The sequence below is a fragment of the Panthera uncia genome, chromosome D2, assembly GCF_023721935.1.
Source record: "Panthera uncia isolate 11264 chromosome D2, Puncia_PCG_1.0, whole genome shotgun sequence".
Classification (NCBI taxonomy): domain Eukaryota; kingdom Metazoa; phylum Chordata; class Mammalia; order Carnivora; family Felidae; genus Panthera; species Panthera uncia.
Genome location: NC_064818.1, coordinates 58,297,376 through 58,320,308, shown reverse-complemented (window position 1 = coordinate 58,320,308; position 22,933 = coordinate 58,297,376). Strand labels below are relative to the sequence as shown.

General features: G+C 39.1%; 1 protein-coding gene and 1 pseudogene across 3 annotated transcripts in view; one reads left to right on the top strand and one right to left on the bottom strand.

Moving 5' to 3' along the window:
- ARMH3 (armadillo like helical domain containing 3) overlaps nucleotides 1-22,933 on the top strand; it is a 178,273-nt gene that overhangs the window by 78,850 nt on the left and 76,490 nt on the right. For all 3 annotated transcript variants that reach the window (XM_049645598.1, XM_049645600.1, XM_049645599.1), the window contains exon 23: nucleotides 5,265-5,340. In XM_049645598.1, the coding sequence (XP_049501555.1) occupies nucleotides 5,265-5,340 (76 nt within the window). The remainder of the gene's footprint in view (nucleotides 1-5,264; nucleotides 5,341-22,933) is intronic.
- On the bottom strand, nucleotides 17,849-18,197 carry LOC125932899 (cytochrome c oxidase assembly protein COX20, mitochondrial-like; annotated as a pseudogene).

Here is a 22,933-nt window from a genome sequence, read left to right as displayed (position 1 = left end):
TTCTTTCTTTCTTTCTTTCTTTCTTTCTTTCTTTCTTTCTTTCTTTCACATTTAGCTATCCAGTTTTCCCAACACCGTTTATTAAAGAGTCTGTCTCTTCTCCACTGTATATTTTGCCTCCATTGTCATAGATTAATTGACCATATAGATGTGAATTTATTTCTGAGTTCTCTACTCTGTTCCATTGATCTGTGTCTCTGTTTTGTGCTAGTACCATGCTGTTTTGGTCACTGTAGCTTTGTAGTAAAAGTTGAAATCTGGGGGGGCAGGATACCTCCAGGTTTGCTCTTCTTTCTCAAGATTGCTTTGGCTATTCAGGGTCTTTAGTGGTTCCATACAAATTTTATGATTATTTGTTCTATTTCTGTGAAAAATGCTGTTGGTATTTGGATAGGGATTGCCTTGAATCTGTAGATGGCTTTGGGTAGTATGGACATTTTAATAGATTTAATTCTTCCAGTCCATGAGCATGGTATATCTTTCCATTTATTTGTGTCCTCTTAAGTTTCTTTCATCAGTGTCTTAGAGTTCTTAGAGTACAGGTCTTTTACCTCCTAAGTTAAATTTATTCCTAGGTATTTTATTCTTTTTGATGCAGTTGTAAATGAGATTGTTTTCTTAATTTCTATTTCTGATTGTTAGTTATTAGTGTATGAAAACACAGCATATTTCTGTATATTAATTTTGTATCTTGCTACTGTACTGAACTTATTTATTGGTTCTAGTAGTTTTTTGGTGGAGTCTTTAGTGTTTCTGTATATAGTATCATGTCTGCAAATAGTGATAGCTTTACTTCTTCCTTCCCAATTTAGATGCCTCTTCTGTATTTTTTAAATATGCCATTAATCTCAGTAATCTTAGTTCATTTTTTCCAGTGTAGTTTGCATTCCAGAAGGTTTATTTCTTCCTTAAAAGTTCTATTTGGACTTCTTTTTAATATGTCCATTTCTTTCCTCATTGTATTTGTATTTTCCTCAATCTTCCTGAGAATATGGAGCATATTTACAATAGTTGTTTTAATGTCCTTTTCTGCTAATTCTGCTATTTTTCTTCCTGTTTAGATCTATTTCTGTTAACTGATTTTTCTTCTTATGGTTTATGTTTTTCTGTTTCTTTGAATGCCCGGTCATTTTAAAATTGGATTTTGAACATTGTGATTTTAATGTTATGAGTGCTAGATTTTGTGACATATTTTTATATAATGTTAACCTTTGTTTTAGAATGGGCTTGTTTTCGCCTGGGTGGCTCAGTCGGTTGAGCGTCTGACTTCGGCTCGGGTCATGATCTCGCGGTGTGTGAGTTCGAGCCCCGCGCCCGGCTCTGTGCTGACAGCTCAGAGCCTGGAGCCTGTTTCGGATTCTGTGTCTCCCTTTCTCTGACCCTCCCCCGTTCATGCTCTGTCTCTCTCTGTCTCAAAAATAAATAAACGTTAAAAAAAAAAAAATTTAGAATGGGCTTGTTTTGGGGCGCCTGAATGGCTCAGTCAGTTAAGTGTGTGACCTCAGCTCAGGTCATGATCTCGTGGTTCATGGGTTTGAGGCCCTGCGTCGGCCTCTGCGCTGACATCTTGAAGCCTGGAGCTTGCTTCAGATTCTGTGTCTCCCTCTTTCTCTTGACCCTCCCCCACTCATGCTCTGTTTCTCTCCATCTCTCAAAAATGAATAAACGTTAAAAAAAAAAATTTAGAGTGGGGTTGCGTTATGTGGAATCAGTTTTATCCTTTTAGGTTTGCATTTAAGGGTTGTCGGGAGGTTGAGAGCAATCTTTCATATGGACTAATTTGGCTCCATTACTAATGCAGTACTCATCTGTAGATTCTGTCTGACAACCCATGTATGAGTGGTGGTAAGACAAATTATTTTATTTGTGAAATTGAGCTTTACAATTTCTTTTTCTTTCCACTCGTTCTTTGTGCCCAGCCTTGAGTATTTTCCTCTTCCATGTATGCGGATCAATACTCAGTTAAAGGTGTAAGAGGACCCTTCTGTAGACCTCCAGAGCTCTCTGTCAAACTCCCTCTTCTATAGTACTCTCACCCACAAATTCTAGGTGTCTTGGCCTCTCCAAATGTTGATCTCTATGTCCTCAGCTTGGCATGACTTATGGATTCTGTTTAGGTTCCTCCTCCCTGCCCCACAGGCTAGAAAACTTCTCCATGCAGGAAGCTGGGGTAATAGTGGGGCTCACCTTGTTGTTTGTTTTTTTTTTTTCTTCAGGGATCACAGTTCTGTATGCCTGTTGTCCAGTGTCTGGTGATTGTTGTTTCATATATTTCATCTACTGTTCTGTTATTTAAGGTAGGAGGGTAGATTATGTCTTGTTCTCCTGTCATTCTGGAAGAGGAAGGCTCACTGAAACATTTTTGATAAAGGCACACACTTAATATTCCTATGATAATTTTCTGCAGTGAAGTCCACTGAATAGGAAGGCCCTCCACAGGAGCTGCTCTGAACCGTGAATGAATGATACCATATTTTGAATTTTTTTTTTTATTAAAAAAGATTATTACAAATACTTAAGAAAAAGCAAGATGGAAAAACTAAAAACTTTTACAATCTCTTTTTTCTACTACTACCATTGTTTTCATAGTTACATATTAGCCTACATGTATGCATAGTTTTACATAGTTGTAATCATGTTATCCTTCTATTTTATGTTTTTTAAAACTATATGTCATAAAATACTTTCCTTCTTTTGTAATTCTCTTAAGTCTTTCTCTCTTTTTTTTGTATAGTGTGGGTTTAGTTTATTTATTCTTTTCATGGAAATTATGGTTGTTTCCAGTTTTTACTATTACTTAACGTCTCTTTTTAAAATGGCTGTGTAATATGTTATTTTTGTGAACCATAATTTACAACATAAATGATTACCTTAGCTTGAGGCTTTTAGGGCATTTTGAAATAATTTTGTGTTTAAATTTGGTAACCTAGAAAAGAATATAAAAGCCTATGGCATTTCCAAAGGAAATGCATTGATGATGTCATCTGGTGCTTGTTCACTAAGGAACAGAGCTGACAGAATGTTACAGAGAAATAATCCGTGTACAGAGTTAAATACCTCTCTGAAATAAAGAGCGGAGGATTCAGCTCAGTTCCATATATGTTTTGGTCCCCACCATCAGAGAATCTATGATCTAGTAGAGGATCTCGTGAAAAACAAAGCTATCTCATTAGTTCCACAGTTGAGTTGGAAAAGATATGTCTGACTTGCTGAAACAGTTGTGTTCATTACATGAATAAATTTGCATGTACACTGGGTGAAACTGGATTTCAGACTGAGGAGCTTTAACTTGGAACTATACCAACTTCCCCTGCACTAAATCTTGTAAATTAGAAAATCAGTGTTCTGATAATATGTTTTATTAAGGCTTCCATATTCTCTTTCATAAAATTGCATGAATTTATAAAAATGAGCTATTGCTGGAACAGATGCAGAGCAGCAAGATGAGTTTCCTTTCCCTGCTACCGCCATAGGCCTTCCCTCCGATAGAGCTGCTGCTCTCCTTGCTGGAATCTTGGGCAGGAGTAGGTAGTGATGGTACTCAGGGATCAAGCTCCTGTGCTGGGGCGCCTGGGTGGCTCAGTTGGTTGAGCATCTGACCAGCTCAGGTCATGATCTCATGATTCGTGAGTTTGAGCCCTGCATCAGTCTTGCTGAAGCACACAGTCTGCTTTGGATCTTCTGTCCCCTCTTCTCTGCCCCTTCCCCACTTGTGCTCTCTTTCTCAAAAATAAATAGATCTTTAAAAAAAAAACCACAAAGTTCCTGGGCAAATTGATTACATATTTCTTAATGTTTGTTAGGCTCCTCTTTCCTTCTTTTGGGAAAATCTCAGATATATTCATTCATTTGTTTGGGAAGCAGTTTATTTAAATAATAATAGCTAATACTTATAACATTTACTATGTGCCAGGCACTGATCTAAGGCTTTATATATATTAACTTATTTAATTTTCACAATAATCCTTCCCTGTAAGTATTGCTATAATTGTCTCATAAATGGCAGGGGCTGGAACTGGACTTTTGACAGTTAGCTTCAGGGTTAATACTCATAACCACTCACTATACACACATGCCCTAGAGTCATACCCTCCAGGTTTGAACTCTAGCTTGGTTACATACAAGTGAATGTACTTAGATCAATTGGCTCCTCTGAGTCTCCGTTTTCCTCATCTCTTTGCTATATTGCATATAACCTAAGTTGGTTCACTTCTTGACACATAGTAAACCTTAGCTCTTATTAGCTATTCCTTCATTAAACACATGTACGTGGAGTGCCCACCATGTGCTTGCTCTTTCAAGGTGCAGTTGTACTGGTTTGTCTCTTTTCTAAAATTATATCAGTACTGTACTGTATGGTCCTGAAGTTCAGCATGATAGAGGATGTTCTATATTTCCATCGTCTTTCCTCCTATTGGTAAGTGTGGAAAAGAGATAGAATCTGGTCAGAAAGGGAAGAATATTCCTGTTGATTCATGTTGCAGGTCGCACAGTTAAATCAGAAGAGCTAAGACCGGTTACGTCTTTTTTTTTTTTTTTTTAATTTTTTTTTTGAAGGTTTATTTATTTTTGAGAGAGAGAGAGAGAGAGCGAGCGCATGAGCAGTGGAGGGTCAGAGAGAGTTCTGGCTCCAGGCTCTGAGCTGTCAACACAGAGCCCAATGCGGGGCTTTGAACTCCTGAACGGTGAGATCATGACCTGAGCTGAAGTCAGACACTTAACCAACTGAGCCACCCAGGTGCCCCAAACAGGTTACTCCTTGATTGAAACATGACCATCCTCTATCTAGCAAGATTATTTGTTCTGTTTGACCCAGCTTAGACCTTTGGGAGAAAGATATGTATGGAGCAGGAGGGGATACTTAATCAGCCAGCCACTTCCACTGAATCAGCCCCAGCAAATACGGAAATGGTAACTGTGGCAGCCAGGTTAGCCTCATATTACCACCTCAGTGTATATTTGAAACGAATGTAAAAACCAAGTATGGAAACCTGTTAGTAGGGAGTAGATGGAGGGGAACCCAGTGTAGAAGAGGAGTATTTTGATAGAAAGTGAAAAAAATTTAGAGAAGAAAAAAATCCTGGTGAAGATAGTTGAGAATAAGCCCTTATATTTTTCTCTGAGATGAGGATGTTTTAATCAGAACCTTGGTATAGGCTCCATTTAGTTATTCTAATAGTATTCTTCTGAGATGTGTCTTTATCCCTCATATTTGTATTTTGTACCAGGAATCTGACAGATCTTTGTTCTTTTCTTCCTTACAGTTCTGAGGCTTTCTACCAATGCAGGCCAATGGAAAGAAGCAGCTAGCAAGGTGACGCATGCATTGGTTAATATCAGGTGAGGAATGAGAATTTACCCCTCTCAGAGCTCCTTGGCTCATCTTGAGGTTTATTGTACCTTTCTGAGTGGAGTGTGTTGAACACCACTGCTATTTTAAACCCTGATGCCTGTAGGAGTGGAAGAAATGTCGTACTTGATCAAGAAAAGTAGGAATGCGTGAGACTTTCATATTGTCATATTGAAATAGCTCACAGTGCTGTACTATGAATTTTCTTACCAAGAGACGGTTGCAAGCCCTTTTCAAACATCACTGTTGCCAAAGTGTTTTCTGTGTATAGGCCATTTTCTCTGAAAAATTTTTTCTGCCATCCTCCGTGAGTTCAGTGAATGACTCATGGGGATCTGGAACTTTGACGTTTTGCTTTACATGGCTCTTTCTATTTGTGGTAAACAGAGGCAAATGGAGCTCATGGGGCTAAGTTATTTTAGTTTCCTTATGAAACAGCAAGGCAATTACAGAGTGCTATATGTATTGGATGAAGTTGATTCAGGCATGGAGTTTGGTTTAGGGTCTTGAGGAAATACCACATACTCATAGGAGTGAGCTGTTTGTAAATGGAGAGAATGTGCTTTCAGTTTCATGAAATCTCAAGCTCACTTTCCTTACATTCCTCGCTCCCTTTGTGCCTATCATTTCCCATTTTCTCAACATTTATTAAATTTTTCTTGCAAACAATTGAAAAATTAACACTGAGTAGAAGAGGCAAACCCAACAGATGGGGAAACTTGATTTAGCTCCAGATGTAAGCCTTGCCAGACATTCCCAGCAATAGTAATGCACGTCTACAACTTGGTATAAATTCTTATATGTGACAGAGCTGGGATTTAGTGTTTATTTCTGTATCTTTCTTTTCTATTCTTTTTTCCTCTCTCTCTCTTTCCCTTTTTTAAAGGTAAAATGTCCCTTAGTGATTTACAGCAGTATTTGGCACATCTGGGAACAAAAGGAAAAGTGTGAAATGTGTGTGTTGGGAGAGCTGGAATGAGGGGGCATGGGGGTGAGATGTGCTAACAAGATTGCACTGAAGGTTGATCTGCCTTACCTGACCCCAGAGACATTTTGCCGCAAGCACAGTTTTATAAATCTCACAAATGCATATCCGTACCTAGCAAATAAACCAGATACTGTAGTGAGGGCTTATGATAAATGTGATTTTCTATAAGAATCAGGAATTACAAACTGCCTTCTCCCAAATATCCCTTTGTGACCCAAGGGCAGTATGACAAATGTGGGTGTTTGAAAGAAGCTCCAGATTCTGGGCTAGAGTATGAAGTTCATACCAGTATAATTTATGTTGTGTTTATTTATTCATGTATTTACTTAGGCTTTCCAGGCAGCTCCTTTTCATCTGGGACCTGTTTCCTTGATCACATTCCTTTATGCTTGCTTTATCTTCTACTTTGTTGCTTTGCCTTTCAGTGGCTTCTGGCTTGGCCACTGTCCTTATTCTTCCCAAGGGCCGTCAAATAGCTGATTGAAGCTTTTGGCCTGTGCTTTTCTGAATAGCCCAGAAAGCATTGGGCTGAACTTTGAGCAGATGCCTATAACCATGACCTCTTTCTTTTCTTTGCAAGTGTCTGTCAGGCCTATACCTTGACTTTCATTCCTCACATTTCTTTGATGAACTTGCTGCAGAGAATAGTTACATCATTTTCACTGTTGCTAATGAATTACACTTGGGAGTATATGTCAGAAGTATCAAGGATCCAGTCAGTTTTCTCAAGAGAATACAGGAAAAATGCGTTTGGATGTCACTTATCACTAAGGCCAGATTAGGGCAAAATACCGGTGATGCTAAGCCAGCTAAAGTTTACTTTTTTTTCTTTCTGACATTTATTTTCACTTACCAAGTGCTAAACTTCGTGCTCTTTTATATACTGTCTTCTTCTTTGATATTCAAACTCTAAAGAGTATATTACAAACTTTTAAAAATATACTTTTTCCAGTGAGGAAACTGAGTCTCAAAGATATGGTGAATTGCAGAAAGTCCCACGGTTGTTATTTGGCAAAGCTGAGAATCATAGGTCCTTTAACTCCCAAGTCCAGGACTCAGGGCTCTTTCTTCTGGAAGCTCTTTATGTTTAAGAAATCTCTGCACCCAACTTGGGGCTCGATCTCCCAATCCTGAGATCAAGAGCCATACACTCCACCAACAGAGCCGGCCTGGCGCTCCAGGGCTCTTTTTTCTGTATGGTAATGGTCCTATAGAGTTGCCATGGAGGTAAACAGAAAACTCAGTATGATGTATTGAAAGGAGCATGGAAATTTGAATTAGAGAAACTGGATTTAAAATTTTTGTGGCTACCACTTAACGTGTGACCTTGAGCAAGTTATTTATCTTCTCTGGACCTCTTTCTACTATCTGTAAAATGGAGGTCACGTTTCACAGGGAAATAGTTGTGAGAATTATATAATGTATGTGAGAGCACTTTATCAACTCTTAAGATACTGGCCATTTCACTTAGCATAATATATTTAAGATTCTTCTCCGTTGTAGCAAGTGTCAGAATTTCCTTCCTTTTTAAGGCTGAATAATATTCCCATTGCATGTATATGCCACATTTTGTTTATCCATTCATCCACCGATGAAATCCCAAGTGGGTTGCTTCCACCTTTTAGTTGTTTGTACATGGGTGTACAGTCTCTCCAGTCCCTGCTTTCACTTCTTCTGGGCATATATCTAGGGGTGGATCGTGATAATTCTGTGTTTAATGTTTTGAGGAATTGCATACTGTTTTTAGGTCTAGCATTTTGAGCCTTCCTTAGAATGTTTCCTAAGTATGTCTTCATTTGTCTCTTGTATAAAAAATTAAGATGTTAACAACCTTAAAAGATGTTTTGCTTTTTTTTGTGTGTGGGCAGACTTTTTTTTGAGTTTATTATTATTATTTTTTAATGTTTATTTTTTACAGAGAGAGAGAGTGAGACAGAGCATGAGTGGGGGAGGGGCAGAGAGACAGGGAGACTCAGAATTGGAAGCAGGCTCCAGGCTCCGAGCTGTCAGCACAGAGCCCAATCTGGGGCTCGAACTCACAGACTGCGAGATCATGACCTGAGCCGAAGTCAGACTCTTAACCGACTGAGCCACCCAGGCGCCCCTTAAGTTTATTTTTTTAAGAGAGAGCATGTGCATGGACGTCCGCATGCAAGTGAGGGAGGGGCAGAGAGAGAGGGAGAAAGAATCCCAAGCAGGCTCTGTGCTATCAGCACGGAGCCCAACACGTGTCAGAAAATTGGCCCCTTGGGTCTCCCAGGGATACTGTGGGATGTTTAACTATTGGCCACCAAGTTTATTATCAAGGGTATATAAAGGCTCAGCAGTAAAACTCTGATAGTGTGCAACATTTACTTCTGTTGTCATAAAGATTGTTTGTGCTGATCCCACACCTGGAAGGGATTTCTAAGGAAGAGTGAATGAACTCTTAGCCACCTCTCCTGTAGTATGTTCTTTGATAACCAGGGGAAGGGTTTGGGCTGCATGTGAAATTTTCAGACATCTAACAGTTGAGAGGGTCTCAAACAGGTTTGGCGTTTGATGACCACTACAAGTTATGTCTTTGAGATCTTCTGGAATGCAATACATCTAACAGCAACACTAACATAGTATCTTACCAGCAGGTGAAAAGCAAGGCTGCAGACTTTTCTGTTCTTTGGAGTTTAGATTGTGACAGTGAAAATTAAAAGTGCCTCCACATGCTTGGAGGCCTAAATTTGCTCAAGTGTCAGTCTGTTTGCTTTTCACTTGTCTTTCGTGGCTTAGTCATGCTAGTTCTTTAATTGTCAGAGTTATTTGTGTTTAAACAATTTGTCTCTCTCTTCCTGTTTGATCCTTCAGAGAGATTCTTAAAATGCAGCTGCTTAGAAACTGCTATTTTTTGAATTGAATTACAGTTGACATACAATGTTATATCAGTTTCAGGTATACGACATAGTGATTTGACAGTTCTGTTCATGGTGCGGGGCTCACCATGATAAGTGTAGTTACCATCTGTTACCATACAAAGCTATTATAGTATTATTGATTGTATTGCCTGTGCTGTACTTTTCATCCTCGTGACTTACTTATTTTATAACTGGACATTTATACCTCTTAATCTCCTTCACCTATACCATCAATCCCCCAACCCCACCCATCTGACAACCACCAGTGTGTTGTCTGTATTTATTAGTCTATTTTTGTTTATTTGCTTTTTGGTTTTGTTTTTTAGATTTCATATGGAAGTGAAATCATATGGTATTTGTCTTTCTCTGACTTATTTCACTTAGCATAATATCCTCTAGGTTCATCTATGTTGTTGCCAATGACAAGATTTCATTCTTTTTTATGGCTGAGTAATATTCCATTGTGTGAGAGTGTATTTGTATATATACCACAAATTTATCCCTTTATCTCTTGAAGGACACTTGGGTTGCTTCTGTATCTTGGCCAACGTAAATAATGCTTCAGGAAACATAGGAGTGCATATATCTTTTCAAATTAGTATTTTTTTTTTTTTTAATTTTTTTTTTCAACGTTTTTTATTTATTTTTGGGACAGAGAGAGACAGAGCATGAATGGGGGAGGGGCAGAGAGAGAGGGAGACACAGAATCGGAAACAGGCTCCAGGCTCCGAGCCATCAGCCCAGAGCCTGACGCGGGGCTCGAACTCACGGACCGCGAGATCGTGACCTGGCTGAAGTCGGACGCTTAACCGACTGCGCCACCCAGGCGCCCCTCAAATTAGTATTTTTGAGAAACTACTGATTTTATTAGAACACCTGAGGTCATTAACATACAGAGCCCTGTGTTTGTTCCTTTACATGGGCAGGTTGTTCTTTGCTTTGCCTCAAGAAAATAAAATATTATTGCTCCATCTTTAAAATACCACTTTGAAAAGAAAATCCACTTTGTATAATTGTTACTTCAAATGCCTTCACGCATCAGCTGGGCCACAAAGGAAAAATACTCTGAGGGGCCACGTACAGGACTGGAAGGAAGGCATTTGGGAAGTTCTGCTTGGAGACACCTGTGCTAAATATTTCCTGCCACCACTTAGCAGATTACCCCAGTGAGGTCATATACTTTAGGATGAGGTCTGCTGACTATTAACCTAATTAGCCAAAAGAGAAAAAGAAAAATGTGAGACTAAAATCTGACCTTCATCTAACCAACTTTCAAGGTAAGTAATTTGAAGCCCTTTAATGAATCTATTCAAGTTAACATCTTAATGCTTTTCACTTAATTAGCATTTTATTAGCACCAAGTTCACAATCCTATTCTCTGGTTGCTCACAGAAATAGTGGCTGAATCACTGCAAATAGGTTTTTCTTCTCATCTGTAATTTTCTTAAGGTGGATAAAGTTTTAACTCTATGATTAATATATTAAATTTTTCTTTTATTTGGAATGCATTAACCTAAAGTTTAGTTTTTCTTTGACGATGACCTTTTATCCATTAGGCTTCCAGGACTGGCAAGAATGACTTTTTAATTTTTTTTTTTTAATGTTTATTTATTTTTGAGACAGAGACAGATAGAGCATGAATGGGGGAGGGTCAGAGAGAGAGGGAGACACAGAATCCGAAGCAGGCTCCAGGCTCTGAGCTGTCATCACAGAGCCCAACGCTGGGCTCGAACTCAAGAACCGTGAGATCATGACCTGAACTGAAGTCGGAGGCTCAACCGACTGAGCCACCCAGGCACCCCAAGAATGACTTCTTAGATATTACTGTGGTTAGTAACAAGCTTGGGGTTTGGAATGAGAATTTATTGCATTTCTTTGTAAGTCTCATAATTGTTCACCTTGTGAGTTTGCCTCTAGTCCCTCTGTTTGCTCCATGATCTTTTTGTTTCAATGCTGTAGCAGTCCTCCCCCTACTTCCTGCTTATGTGCTTATGTAGCTGTTTTCCTTCACCCTAAAAAATGTTCCCTCCAAAAAAAAAAAAAAAAAAAGGAGGAGGAGGAGGAAAGCTTTAAATGTACACTCTGCTAGGGAGGCTAGAGAACAAGAATAGCTCTCAGCAGTCTCTAGATAGGGGGGTTCATTGAGCATAACACCCTTTGGAGCAGGCTGCATATAGAATTCTGAATGTCATGGGAAAAAAGCCCTCAGGCAGTAATCAGGGAGAGCACATTCACTGTTGATGTCCAGAGTTAGGGTTGGAAAGGGAATGTAAGGTCTCGCTCAGCCAGGCAGAGTCCCCCCAAATCCTCTTGCCCATGACCCTGTTTGAGCTACAGAATTTGCCTTAGTCACAGTTCTTTTATCAGAAAGGGTACCGATGAGTTGAGAGGAAGAACAGTTTGACACAAAGCACTTCAGCTGAAGGATGCATCTTAGTCTAATGAAAAGTATATACGGACCGAAGCAATCAAATGATAGGAGCAGAGGCACTGGGCTGATGACTCTTGAGTAGCAAGAAGTACATGAAAATAAGCTTCTAGTCCAGTTGTCTGCTCAGAAGTGGCAGACAGGCAGGCTTACATTATCCCCTGGGTTAGAATTTATCAGTAATGACCTTTCTTGTGTTAATCAGACCCTGCTGATCCCCCATTACAGAGAATGAAAAGCATTATGCAGATTAAAACAAAGCACCAAAATGAGGCTGCTATAATATCGTTTCCCCAGTGACTGGGAGTATTACATATTATTCTAATAGTTGCTGTTCCCTAATCTCTTAAGACTACAGCTAGAAATAAAAAACCCAACACTGAATCCCATGTGGTTAATCATCTGTTTTGCCCTAACTTGGTTTGTATTGCCAAGTGAGGTTTTTTGCATTAGGTCATAGCTGGGCTTGGTGAACTGCAGTGCAGTCAGGAAGTCTTCGTTGAGCAGATTCACATATTTGTAACGAAATATTAAGATTATTATTTGGGGCTGCTGTGATTTTAGGTAAGTGCGACTTTAGTGTATCAAACCCCTCCTTACCTCAATCTGAAATTTTTTGGGGTCTTTTTCCACTTTGCCTTTTTAAAGGAAAATTTCAAGAAAATATACCTAACATAAAATTCACCATTTTAACTATTTTTAAGCCTACGTTTCTGTGGCATTAAGCCCACATTGTTGTGCAACTATCACTATGAGCCATCTCTTTCATATTCTTCAATTGAAACTGAAACAGTGACTCGTTCCCTCCTCCCCTCAGCCCCTGGCAGTCACCATTCTGCTTCCTGTGCCTATGAGTTTGACTACCATAGGAACTTTATATAAGAGAAATTAAGCAATATTTGCGCTTTTATAACCAACTTATTTTACTTAGCATAATGTCCTCAAGGTTCTGTGTTGTGTCATGTATCAGAATATGCTTTTTTCCTTTTTTTTCTTAAGTTATCTCTGTACTCCATGTGGGGCTCAAACTCAAAACCCTAAGACCAAGAGTCACATGCTCCACTGACTGAGCCAGCCAGGAGCTCCTCCTTCCTATTTTTTTTAAAGACTGAATAATATTCCATTGTATGTATACCACATTTTATTTACCCACTTATCCATCGATGCACCCTTTGCTTCTACTCTTTGGCCATTGTGAATAATGCTTTTATGAACATTGGTGTACAATTATTTGAGAACCTGCTTTTTCTTCTTCTTTTAGTGTTTAGGTTTATTTTATTGTTTTTAAAGTTTATTTGCTTATTTTGAAAGAGAGAGCAGGGGAGGGGCAGAGAGAGAGAGAATCCCAAGCAGGTTCCATGCTGTCAGCACAGAGCTTTACACAGGGCTTGAACTCACAAACTGTGAGACCATGAAATCAAGAGTCCGAGGCTTTAACTGACTAAGCCTACCAGGTGCCCTAGCTTTTTCTTGTTTTCTTCTACCCAGAAGTAGAATTGCTGATCTATGGTAATTTAATTTTGGGGGGAATCACCATAACGCTTTTCTACAGTAGCTGCACCATTTTACATTCCCACCAACAATGCCTAAGGGTTCCAATTTCTCCATATCATCGCCAACCCTTATTATTTTCTATTATTATTATTATTTTTAATATTTATTGGGTCACCTGGGTGGCTTAGCCCGTTAGACATCTGACCCTTGATCTCATCTTGGCTCAGGCCATGATCTCATGGTTCATGGGTTTGGGCCCCACTTTAGGCTCTACGCTGGCAGTGGATCCTGATTGGGTTCTGTCACTCCCTCTCTCTGCCCCTCCCCCTCTTGTGTGCGTGTGTGCTCTCTCTCTCTCTCTCTCTCTCTCTTTCAGAATAAATCAACTTTAAAAAAAAATTGATTTATTTTGTGAGAGAGTGTGCATGTGCACACATGCACCCATGCACACACATGTTGGGGGGAGGGGTAGAGAGGGGGGAGAGGGAGAGTGGGTGAGTGAACAAGGGAGCATGAAATGGGGAGGGACAGAGGGAGAGGAGACTTGTCAGTCTGTCCCCTGCTGTGGGGCCCATTGTGGGGCTGAATCCCACAAATCCTGAGATCATGACCTGAGCTGAAATCAAGAGTTGAATGCTTAATCAACTGAGCAATGCAGATGCTCGTGTATTTTTTTTTTAACGTTTGTTTGTTTTTGAGAGAGAGAGAGAGAGAGAGACAGAGAGACAGAGAGACAGAGACTGAGTGTAAGTAGGCAAGGGGCAGAGAGAGAGGGAGACACAGAATCCAAAGCAGGCTCCAGGCTCTGAGCTGTCAGCATAGATCCCGACGCTGGGCTCAAACACACAAACTGTGGGATCATGACCTGAGCTGAAGTCAAGGCTTAATCGACTGAGCCACCCAGGAACCCTGGCCCTCTATTTTTTGATAATAGCTTTCCTAATGAATGTGAAGTAGTATTGAATTGCAGTTTTGGCTTGCATTTCCCTAATGAGTAGTAGTATTGGTTATCTTTACATGTGCTTATAGGCTATTTGTCTATCTTCTTTGGAGAAATGTCTATTCCTATCCTTTACCAATTTTTAAATGGGGTTGTTTGGGTTTTTTGTTGTTGAGTTTTAGGAATTCTTTATATATTCTGGATACCAATCTCTTGTGAGGTATGTGGTTTGCAAATATTTTTTTCCCATGGATTGCCTTTTCATTCTGTTGATCATGTCCTTTGATACACAAAAGTTTTTAATTTTGATGAAGTCCAGCTGATCATTTTTTTCTTTTGTTGACCATGCTTTTGGTGTTATATCCAAGCAGTCATAGCTAATTCAAGTCCTGCAGCTTTCCCATGTTTCCTTCTAAGACTTTTATAGTTTTAGCTGTTAAATTTAGGTCTTTGATACATTTTGAGGGAAGTTTTGTATATGGTGCAAGGTAAGGGTCCAACTTCATTTTTTTGCATGTGGGTATGGAGTCTACCCAGCACCTACTTTGCTTTTTTGATATAACACAGTTATGATTTCTTAATTTGAATCAGGCTGAATTAACTTGTAAGCACAGAAATGGAGACTCCACATTTTTTTCTGTATGCATCTATTGTGTTTTGTGTTTTAGGTTTGCTCATTCCTCTGCTTGTTTAGAGATGGCATAACATAGTGATTAAGAGCAGGGTCTCTTAAGAGTTAAGTTGTCTGAGTTTGAGTCTAAGCTCTACCACTTACTTTGGACAAATTCTTTAACCACTCTTTGCTTTTCCTCATGGAATGGGGGTCATTGTTGAGATGATTAAATGACAATATATGTAAAGCACTTGGAATAGTGCCTAGCATACCATCAGTGCTATATAAGTGTCCATTGTTATCATCTTCTTAAAAAGAAGATGATGTGGGGCGCCTGGGTGGCGCAGTCGGTTAAGCGTCCGACTTCAGCCAGGTCACGATCTCGCGGTCTGTGAGTTCGAGCCCCGCGTCAGGCTCTGGGCTGATGGCTCGGAGCCTGGAGCCTGTTTCCGATTCTGTGTCTCCCTCTCTCTCTGTCCCTCCCCCGTTCATGCTCTGTCTCTCTCTGTCCCAAAAATAAATAAAAAACGTTGAAAAAAAAATTAAAAAAAAAAAAAAAAAGATGATGCACCTTGTTCTTGCACCATGTTCTTAAGGTACAAGTCTGGAGGTCTTACCAACCTTGGTTCTAATGATCTGCATGGGACTTCATTCTAGACAAGCAACCCCCTTCCATATCCAACTGTATTCAGTTCTCTTGGCTTTACTCATGTGGACTTAGAAGGGACCAGAAATATAGAATGATACCATTTACAACCTGACATCAGGGGCCCCATTGGAACTTAGGTTGTCAGTCTGTATCTTGGCATCATCATTGGGAAAATAGTTTGGACAGGGAGAGTTTATGTTTTCCCTCACTTCTAGCCCTTTGAGGAGATATTTGACCAAGAAACTTTGTCTTTACTATTTTAACACTTCCTTCTTCCCATTAATGTGGTTAAAGAGAATGTGCCCAAAAGGAATATGCTTATAACTGCAAAGATACGAATCAATGTGTTCTAATGTCTGATTGGAGGGATTACAGATATTTTAATTTTTTCTTACATTTTAATTTATTAAAAACATTTGGCTGTGGATTTTTTTTTAGATGCCCTTTATTTGTAAGTTGACAAAATTCCCTTCTATTCCTAGTTTATTGAGTGGTTGTTTTTTTGTTTTTTTGTTTTTTTTTGTCATAAAAAGGTATTGGGTTTTGTCAGATGCTTTTTCTGTGTCTATTGAGATGATTTGTTTCTTATTCTATTGATACAACTATATACATTGATTTTCACATGTTAAACCAGCCTTGCATTCCTGGGATAAAGTCCACTTGGTTAAGATGTATAATTCTTTTTATATGTTGCTGGATTCAGATTGCTAGTATTTGCTGCAGATTTTTGTACCCACATTCGTCAGAGAGATTGTTCTGTAGTTCTCTTTCCTTGCGGTCTTTGTCTGGTTTTGACACCAGGGTAATGGTGGCCTCATAGAATGAGTTGGGGAAATGGTCCCTCTCTTCAGTTTTTTTTAGAAGACTTTAAAGGATTTAGAGATTCTTTAAATCTTTGGTATAGTTCATCCATGAAGCCATCAGAGCCTGGACTTATATTCACATGTAGTTTTTTAAAAATAGTAATTAAATCTTTTTGCTTGTTTTATACGTATGTTCAGATTGCCTGTTTCTTTTTGAGTTAGTTTCAATAATTTTGGGTTTTTTTCTTGTTTTTTGAAAAATATTTTAATGTTTATTTATTGATTTTGAGAGAGAGAGAGAAAGAGTTGAGTAAGAGAGGGGCAGAGAGAGAATCCCGTGCAGATTCTGCAGTGTCAGCACAGAGCCCAATGTGGGTTTCAAACTCACAAACTGTGACATCATGACCTGAGCGGAAATCAAGAGTCAGTTCTTTAACCGACTGAGCCACCCAGGCGCCCCTAGTTTCCGTATTTGTGTCTTCCTAAGAATTTGTCCATTTCATCTAAGTTGTCTAATTTATTGGCATACAGTTGTTTATAATGGTACTTTATAATACTTTAGTGTTTCTGTAAGGTGAGTAGTAATATTCTTTCATTTCTGATTCTAGGAATTTGAATTTCTTCTCTTTTATCAGTCTAAAAGGTTTGTCACTTTTGTTGATCTTTTCAAAGAACCAGCTTTTGGTTTTATTGGTTTTCTTTTTTGTTTTTCTATTCCTTATTTCATTAATTTCTACTCTTTATTATTTTCTTCCTTCTGCTTATTTTAGGCTTAAACGTCATAAAAAAAAAAAAAAACCCTCAATGTTACATTAGTTTCAGGTGTACAATATAATGATTGACAAGTCTATACAACACGTCTATATGTTATGCTCAATAAATTTTACATGGTAGAAATAATATAGGGTGGGGATGCCTGGGTAGCTCAGTTGGTTAAGCATCTGACTCTTGATTTCAGCTTGGGTTATGAACTCAGGGTCATAGGATTGAGCTCCCCATTGACCTCTGTGCTGAGTGTGGAGCCTGCTTGAGACTCTCTCTCTCTATCCCTCTCTGCCCTTCCCTCATGCTCTCTCTCTCTCTCTCAAAATAAATAAATTAAAAAAAAATAATACAAGGTATATTCTCTGACCACAATAGAATGAAATTAAAAATCAACAACAAAAAGAAATTTGATCAGAGAATATATCTTGTATTATTTCTGTCATTTAAAATTTTTGAGGTTTATTTTATGGCCTAGCATATTATCTATCCTAGAAAATGTTCCATATGTCCTTGAGGAAAATATCTATTCTGCTGTTGAGGAAAATATCTATTCTGCTATTCTTTTCTAGATGTCTGTTAGGTTTAACTGATTTTTAGTGGTGGTCAAGTTTTCTGTTTCTTTGTTGATCTTCTGCCTAGTTGTTCTAGCCATTATTAAGGAATGGGTATTAAAGTCTCCCAATTTCTATTAGGTTTTTATTTTATTTTATTTATAACTAACACATAACATTATTTACTTCACTGAAAGCCTTATGGTACATACCAGGTTTAATAGAATTGACCTCAGTTTTGTTCACACTGACTCCAGTGAGTTGTATTTGGGTTTTCTATGCTGAGACTACTTGATTTCTGCTGTTGCTGTTGGTTTGTTTTCTTTCAGGATCAAGGTGGGTACTTTCATATAAAATCTTATTTTTAGTTCCTTCTCTGGCAATTCTTTTCTCGATTTTTAGCCTTGCATAATTATACTTAAAATGGAACCAGCTTCCTAAAGCCACCAAGATAAATCTTCCTACTCCAACATCACATGATCTTCTAATTCTACTAAAATGCCCAAGGCCAGCCACAGAAGATCCTAATGAACCATACAATATTGAATCCCATGCACAGGGAATGTTTTCCACATCTAAAATTCCTAGGAGCTTAAAGGGCTTCCGCTTTGCTGGTTTGCCAGGCAGTGGTGTGGCGGCCATGGGCTCTAGTACCCAATTTTTATTGTTGAATTGCCTCAGCTTTTATTTCTGTCGTGACATACCTTTTTCATTCTTTTACTTTCAACCTATTTGTATCTTTGAATCTAAAATGTGTCTCTGGTGGATAGCATATAGTTGGATCTTGTTTACTTTAGTCTGACAGTCTCTGCCTTTTGATTGGGTTATTTATTCCACTCACATTTAGTGTTGTTGTTGATATAATTGAACTATGTCTGCCATTTCATTTCTAGTTTGCTGTGTGTTTCATGAATTTGTGTTCCTCTGTACCTTTATTTTTATTTTTTTAAATGTTTGTTTATATTTGGGGGAGAGAGAGTGAGAGTGTGAGTGGGGGAGGGGCAGAGAGAGAGGGAGACACAGAATCTGAATCAGGCTCCAGGCTCTGAGCTGTCAGCTGTCAGCACAGAGCCTGACGCAGGACTCCAGCTCACGAGCTGTAAGATCATGACCAGAGGCCAAAGTCCAGCGCTTAACTGACTGAGCCACCCAGGTGCCCCAACTTTTTTTTTAATTAAAAAAAACTTTTATTTTAGAGAGAGCATGAGTGGGGGAGGGGCGGGGGGGGAGAGAGAGAGAGAGAGAGAGAGAAAGAGAGAGAGAAAGAGAAAGAGAGAATTCTAAGCAGGTTCCATCCCATGGCCCTAGTATGACCTGAGCCAAAATTAAGAGTTGGACACTCAACAAACTGAGCCACCCAGGTGCCTTTTCTCTGCACCTTCTTAACTGCCTTCTTTTGCATTAAGTAAATATTTTTCAATGTAGCACTTTGATTTCTTTAATGATTTTTTTTCACTGTTTCTTTTAGTTACTTCGTTAGTGGTTGCTGTAGGGTTTACCATATACATAAACATCTTAACTTATTGGAATCACAAACTGTTTAGATTATACTAAATTCCAGTGAGATACAGAAACATAACTCTTCTGTAGCTCTAAATAACATACACATGCAACACTCACTTCAGTGAACTTTATTTGCCAAAAGCACACTAAAAAGGAGAATTTCATGTATTTCCTGAGAAAGTAAGGATGCATTAGAAACAGGACCCTAATTTTATTTACTTTATCATGTCTGGAGCTAAGACTAGGTGAGAATGGGGAAATAGTCTGTTTAGAGTTTAGATACATTTTGTTTGTTAAGAGATTCTGTCACAGGTGGGTGTTAAACACAGCATTCTAGATCCTGCTCCATTCTTCGGTGAGCTGATAGCCTACGGCTCAAAATATATTGAGCTCATTGTCTCTTGATGCTTGCATGTTGAGCTTTGTAACAAATAAAGAGTATGGTGCAAAAGGAATAGCACTAATTGGTAAATGTAATTTTGAGAGAAGGACACAGTAGTTTGATGTGGAATGGATGAAGGTGTGTTCATTTATGTCTGGAGTCAGTGTTGATTTGCGGAAAATCATCTTGTCCTGTGCTCCATCTTTTGCATCTCATTTTCTCCCACCAAGGTAGGGGCTGCTAATTGTGGCCTGTTTTTATTCACGCAGATAAGGGACTATTTCTGGCATATGACTCCTAGGAGAAAAGAAGCCAACCTTGAGCTCAGCCCTCTGTCCTGAATCAAGCTCTTGGGCTGTAAAACAGGACCTCCTTAGTGGGCCCCAGGTGCATGCTCTGAGAGTGTCAATTGAGGCCTCCCAGGTGTGGGGCCTCAACTTTTGTAAACACTGGGTTTTATAGGAATGTGAATAGCCAACTTAAGGAACCTTGTAAATGGTGAGTTAGTTGGAAAAGATCTTATACATATCTGGTGACCTTATTTTGAATGTTCTTTTGGAAAACAATTAGTCTTTTTGCTTGTTAATTACATTGATGTTTTTCTCTTTCTTTTTTTTCTTCTTTTTTAAAAAAGTTTATTTATTTTGAGAGAGAGAGAAGGGCAGAGAAAGGGAGAGACAGAATCCCAAGCAGGCTTTGCTCTATTAGCACAGAGCCTGACATGGGGCTTGAACCCACAAACCTTGAGATCATGACCTGAGCTGAGATTGAAAACTGGATTCTTAACAGATGAGCCACCCAGGCGACATGATATTTTTTTTCCTTCCTTCCTTCCTTCCTTCCTTCCTTCCTTCCTTCCTTCCTTCATGTTTATTTAATTTTGAGAGAGAGAGACAGAGAGCGCAAGTTGCAGAGCGGCAGAGAGGGAAGGAGACAGAGGAGCCAAAGCACGTTCCAAACTGTCAGCACAGAGCCTGACATGGGGCTCAAACCCACAAACTGTGAGATCATGACCTAGCTGAAGTTGGATGCTTAACTGACTGAGCCACCCAGGTGACCCTGTTTTTCTCTTTCTTAATGAATTATGGCAAGTACTTACTTGAACATTTTGGAGGTGGTTTGGAGGGACTGTTTTTGTGACCGAGCCAGTGATACTAGAGGAGCTGTTTCTGGGTGACTAGAGGTAATTAAGAGCCCTGGGCCTTGAGGTAAGTTGAAAGGGCTTGATTCTGAGCAGACAGTTGTAGGTGAAATTGGCAGTTTCTTCCAGAGTGTTCTAGCCCTTGGTCCCAGGTGTGTGAGTGAATGGCCCCCACGTGGTAGGAAAACAAATTCTCTCCTCTTTTTAGGTCCACAGTCCTTCAACATTCTGTTTCTCTAAATGTGTATATACACAGCAAAGTCCTGTTGTTTGCGCTTGTGCCACCAGTAATTAATTGGATCTCCTTTCCTATAATTCTGTGGTGTGGTAAATTAACTTTAGGTTTTTAAACTTAGCATTAACTTTTTTATGGCTCTCGGAGATGAGCCATCTGACATATGTCCTTTATTCTGCTAGTCTTTTAATCAGCAGATCCTACCCTGTGCCTTTTCCAGTTTCTTATTACGTAAGCATCAAAAACCTGGGAAGAGAGAGATTCAGAGAGAGAAAGAATGAGTAAGCGAAAGGGTGGTATATTTGTGTGAGATAGACTTGAGATCCTTTCTTTAGAAGCCTCTGGTCTTAGGAGCATTTCTTTATTCTTCTGTTTCTGTCACTGCTTCCTTGTCTTTACATCTGTTTCTAAATGCTAGGAGTTGAGAACCAGAGGGGCAGTCAAGATGACCTAGAATTACTGCTGTTTTAGTAGGTCAGAAAGAAAGGTATTTCCAGTTGATTCATTAGATAACTGGGTCAGAGGGTTGGGAAGGGGCTAGAGTCTATAGCAGTCCAAAGCCTAGCTATCACTCCTGGGCCTTTGCTCTTTCCCAGCCAGCTCTTCTCCTTCTCTGGCTCTCTGGAGATGGCCTGCTTTTGCTGGTACAACTGTCCTTGGTCCTTTAGGGATGTGCTGCTCCCTAATTGTCATTGATCCCAAGGTAAGACAAAAAGTTTCATTTTCACTTGAGAAAAGGTTGATTTTTTTTTTCTTCTTGAAAAGGAACTCTCGCTAGATAGACACTTAATCATGACTTAGTTCACAAATGCTGGGGTTTTAAAAAAATTTTTTTAATGTTTTTATTTATTTTTGAGAAAGAGAAAGACAGAATACTAGTGAGGGAGGGACAGAGGGAGAGGGAGACACAGAATCCAAAGCAAACTCCAGACTCTGAGCTGTCAGCACAGAGCCCAACGCAGAGTTTGAACTCACGAACCGTGAGATCATGACCTGGGCCGAAGTCAGATGTTTAACTGACTGAGCCACCCAGGTGCCCCTCACAAATGCTGGTTTCTAAATGTAACTTCTATAAATCCTAGCCACAAATGGGATCAATAGGCATAATTTAGATCCTTAATTCCTTTCCTTTTTCCATCCAGCATCTAGGGCACTTAAAAAAGTCTTTTAAAATTGTGGGCAGTTCTTCACCTTATCCCTTAATTTTCTCTCTCCATTTTTCTTTCCGAAAAATTGGGCTGGAACTCTGGTCATATAACTCAGATATTCTAACCCCGTAGAACACAGTAGATTGTTAATCTGTTAGTGGGTTCTAGAACCTATTATAATTGGGTAACAATATATCATCCTGGTCAGCAAACCCAACAGGCTTCTCTTCAGTAGGTGAAATTTTAGTTTTCTTTGGATTATTGTGAACAAAAAGAGGAGTGTTTTGGGCTCCATAGGAGTGTAATCACTCAATTAAATTCTCAGATTTATACCAGATACCACATACTATACTTCGTCTTTCCTATGGGACTTTGATCTTACAGATTAGCGGTGCCAGGATCACAGAACCTTAAAAGCTAAAAGAACTGAAGACGCCATCTACTCTGGTCTGCTTCCCAAAGCAGAAATCTCACTTATTGGGGTCACAGCCTGCCTCTCCTTGAATACTTAGTGAAAATAGTGCTTAATACTTTAGGATATAGACTATTCAGTTTTTTAAATAACGAGAATCATAGGGCATCTGGCTGGCTCAGTTGGTGGAGCATGTGACTTGTGATCTTGGGGTTGTAAGTTCGAGTCCAACTTTGGGTGTAGAGATCACTTAAAAAAATAAAATCTTTGTAAAAATGTTGAGAATCTTTTCCTCATGTTGGAATCTTCCTCTTTATAACCTGAACCTTTAGATGCAACACCAAAAAATGTACTCTGTCTTCTATATATTAACTTCTTCAAAGGGCTAAGATGTATACTACTGCCTTTCTGTACTATCCTTTCTTCCTTCAGTTGTTATTCATTTGTCATGGTTTTTAAAATATCTGGCATACTGTGATTGTCCTTTAGATATATATTTAAAAAAATTTTTTTTACATTTATTTATCTTTTGAGAGACATAGACAGAGCACAAGTTGGGGAGGGACAGAGAGAGAAGGAGACACAGAATCCAAAGCTGGCTCCAGGCTCTGAGCTGTCAGCACAGAGCCTGACGCGGGGCTCG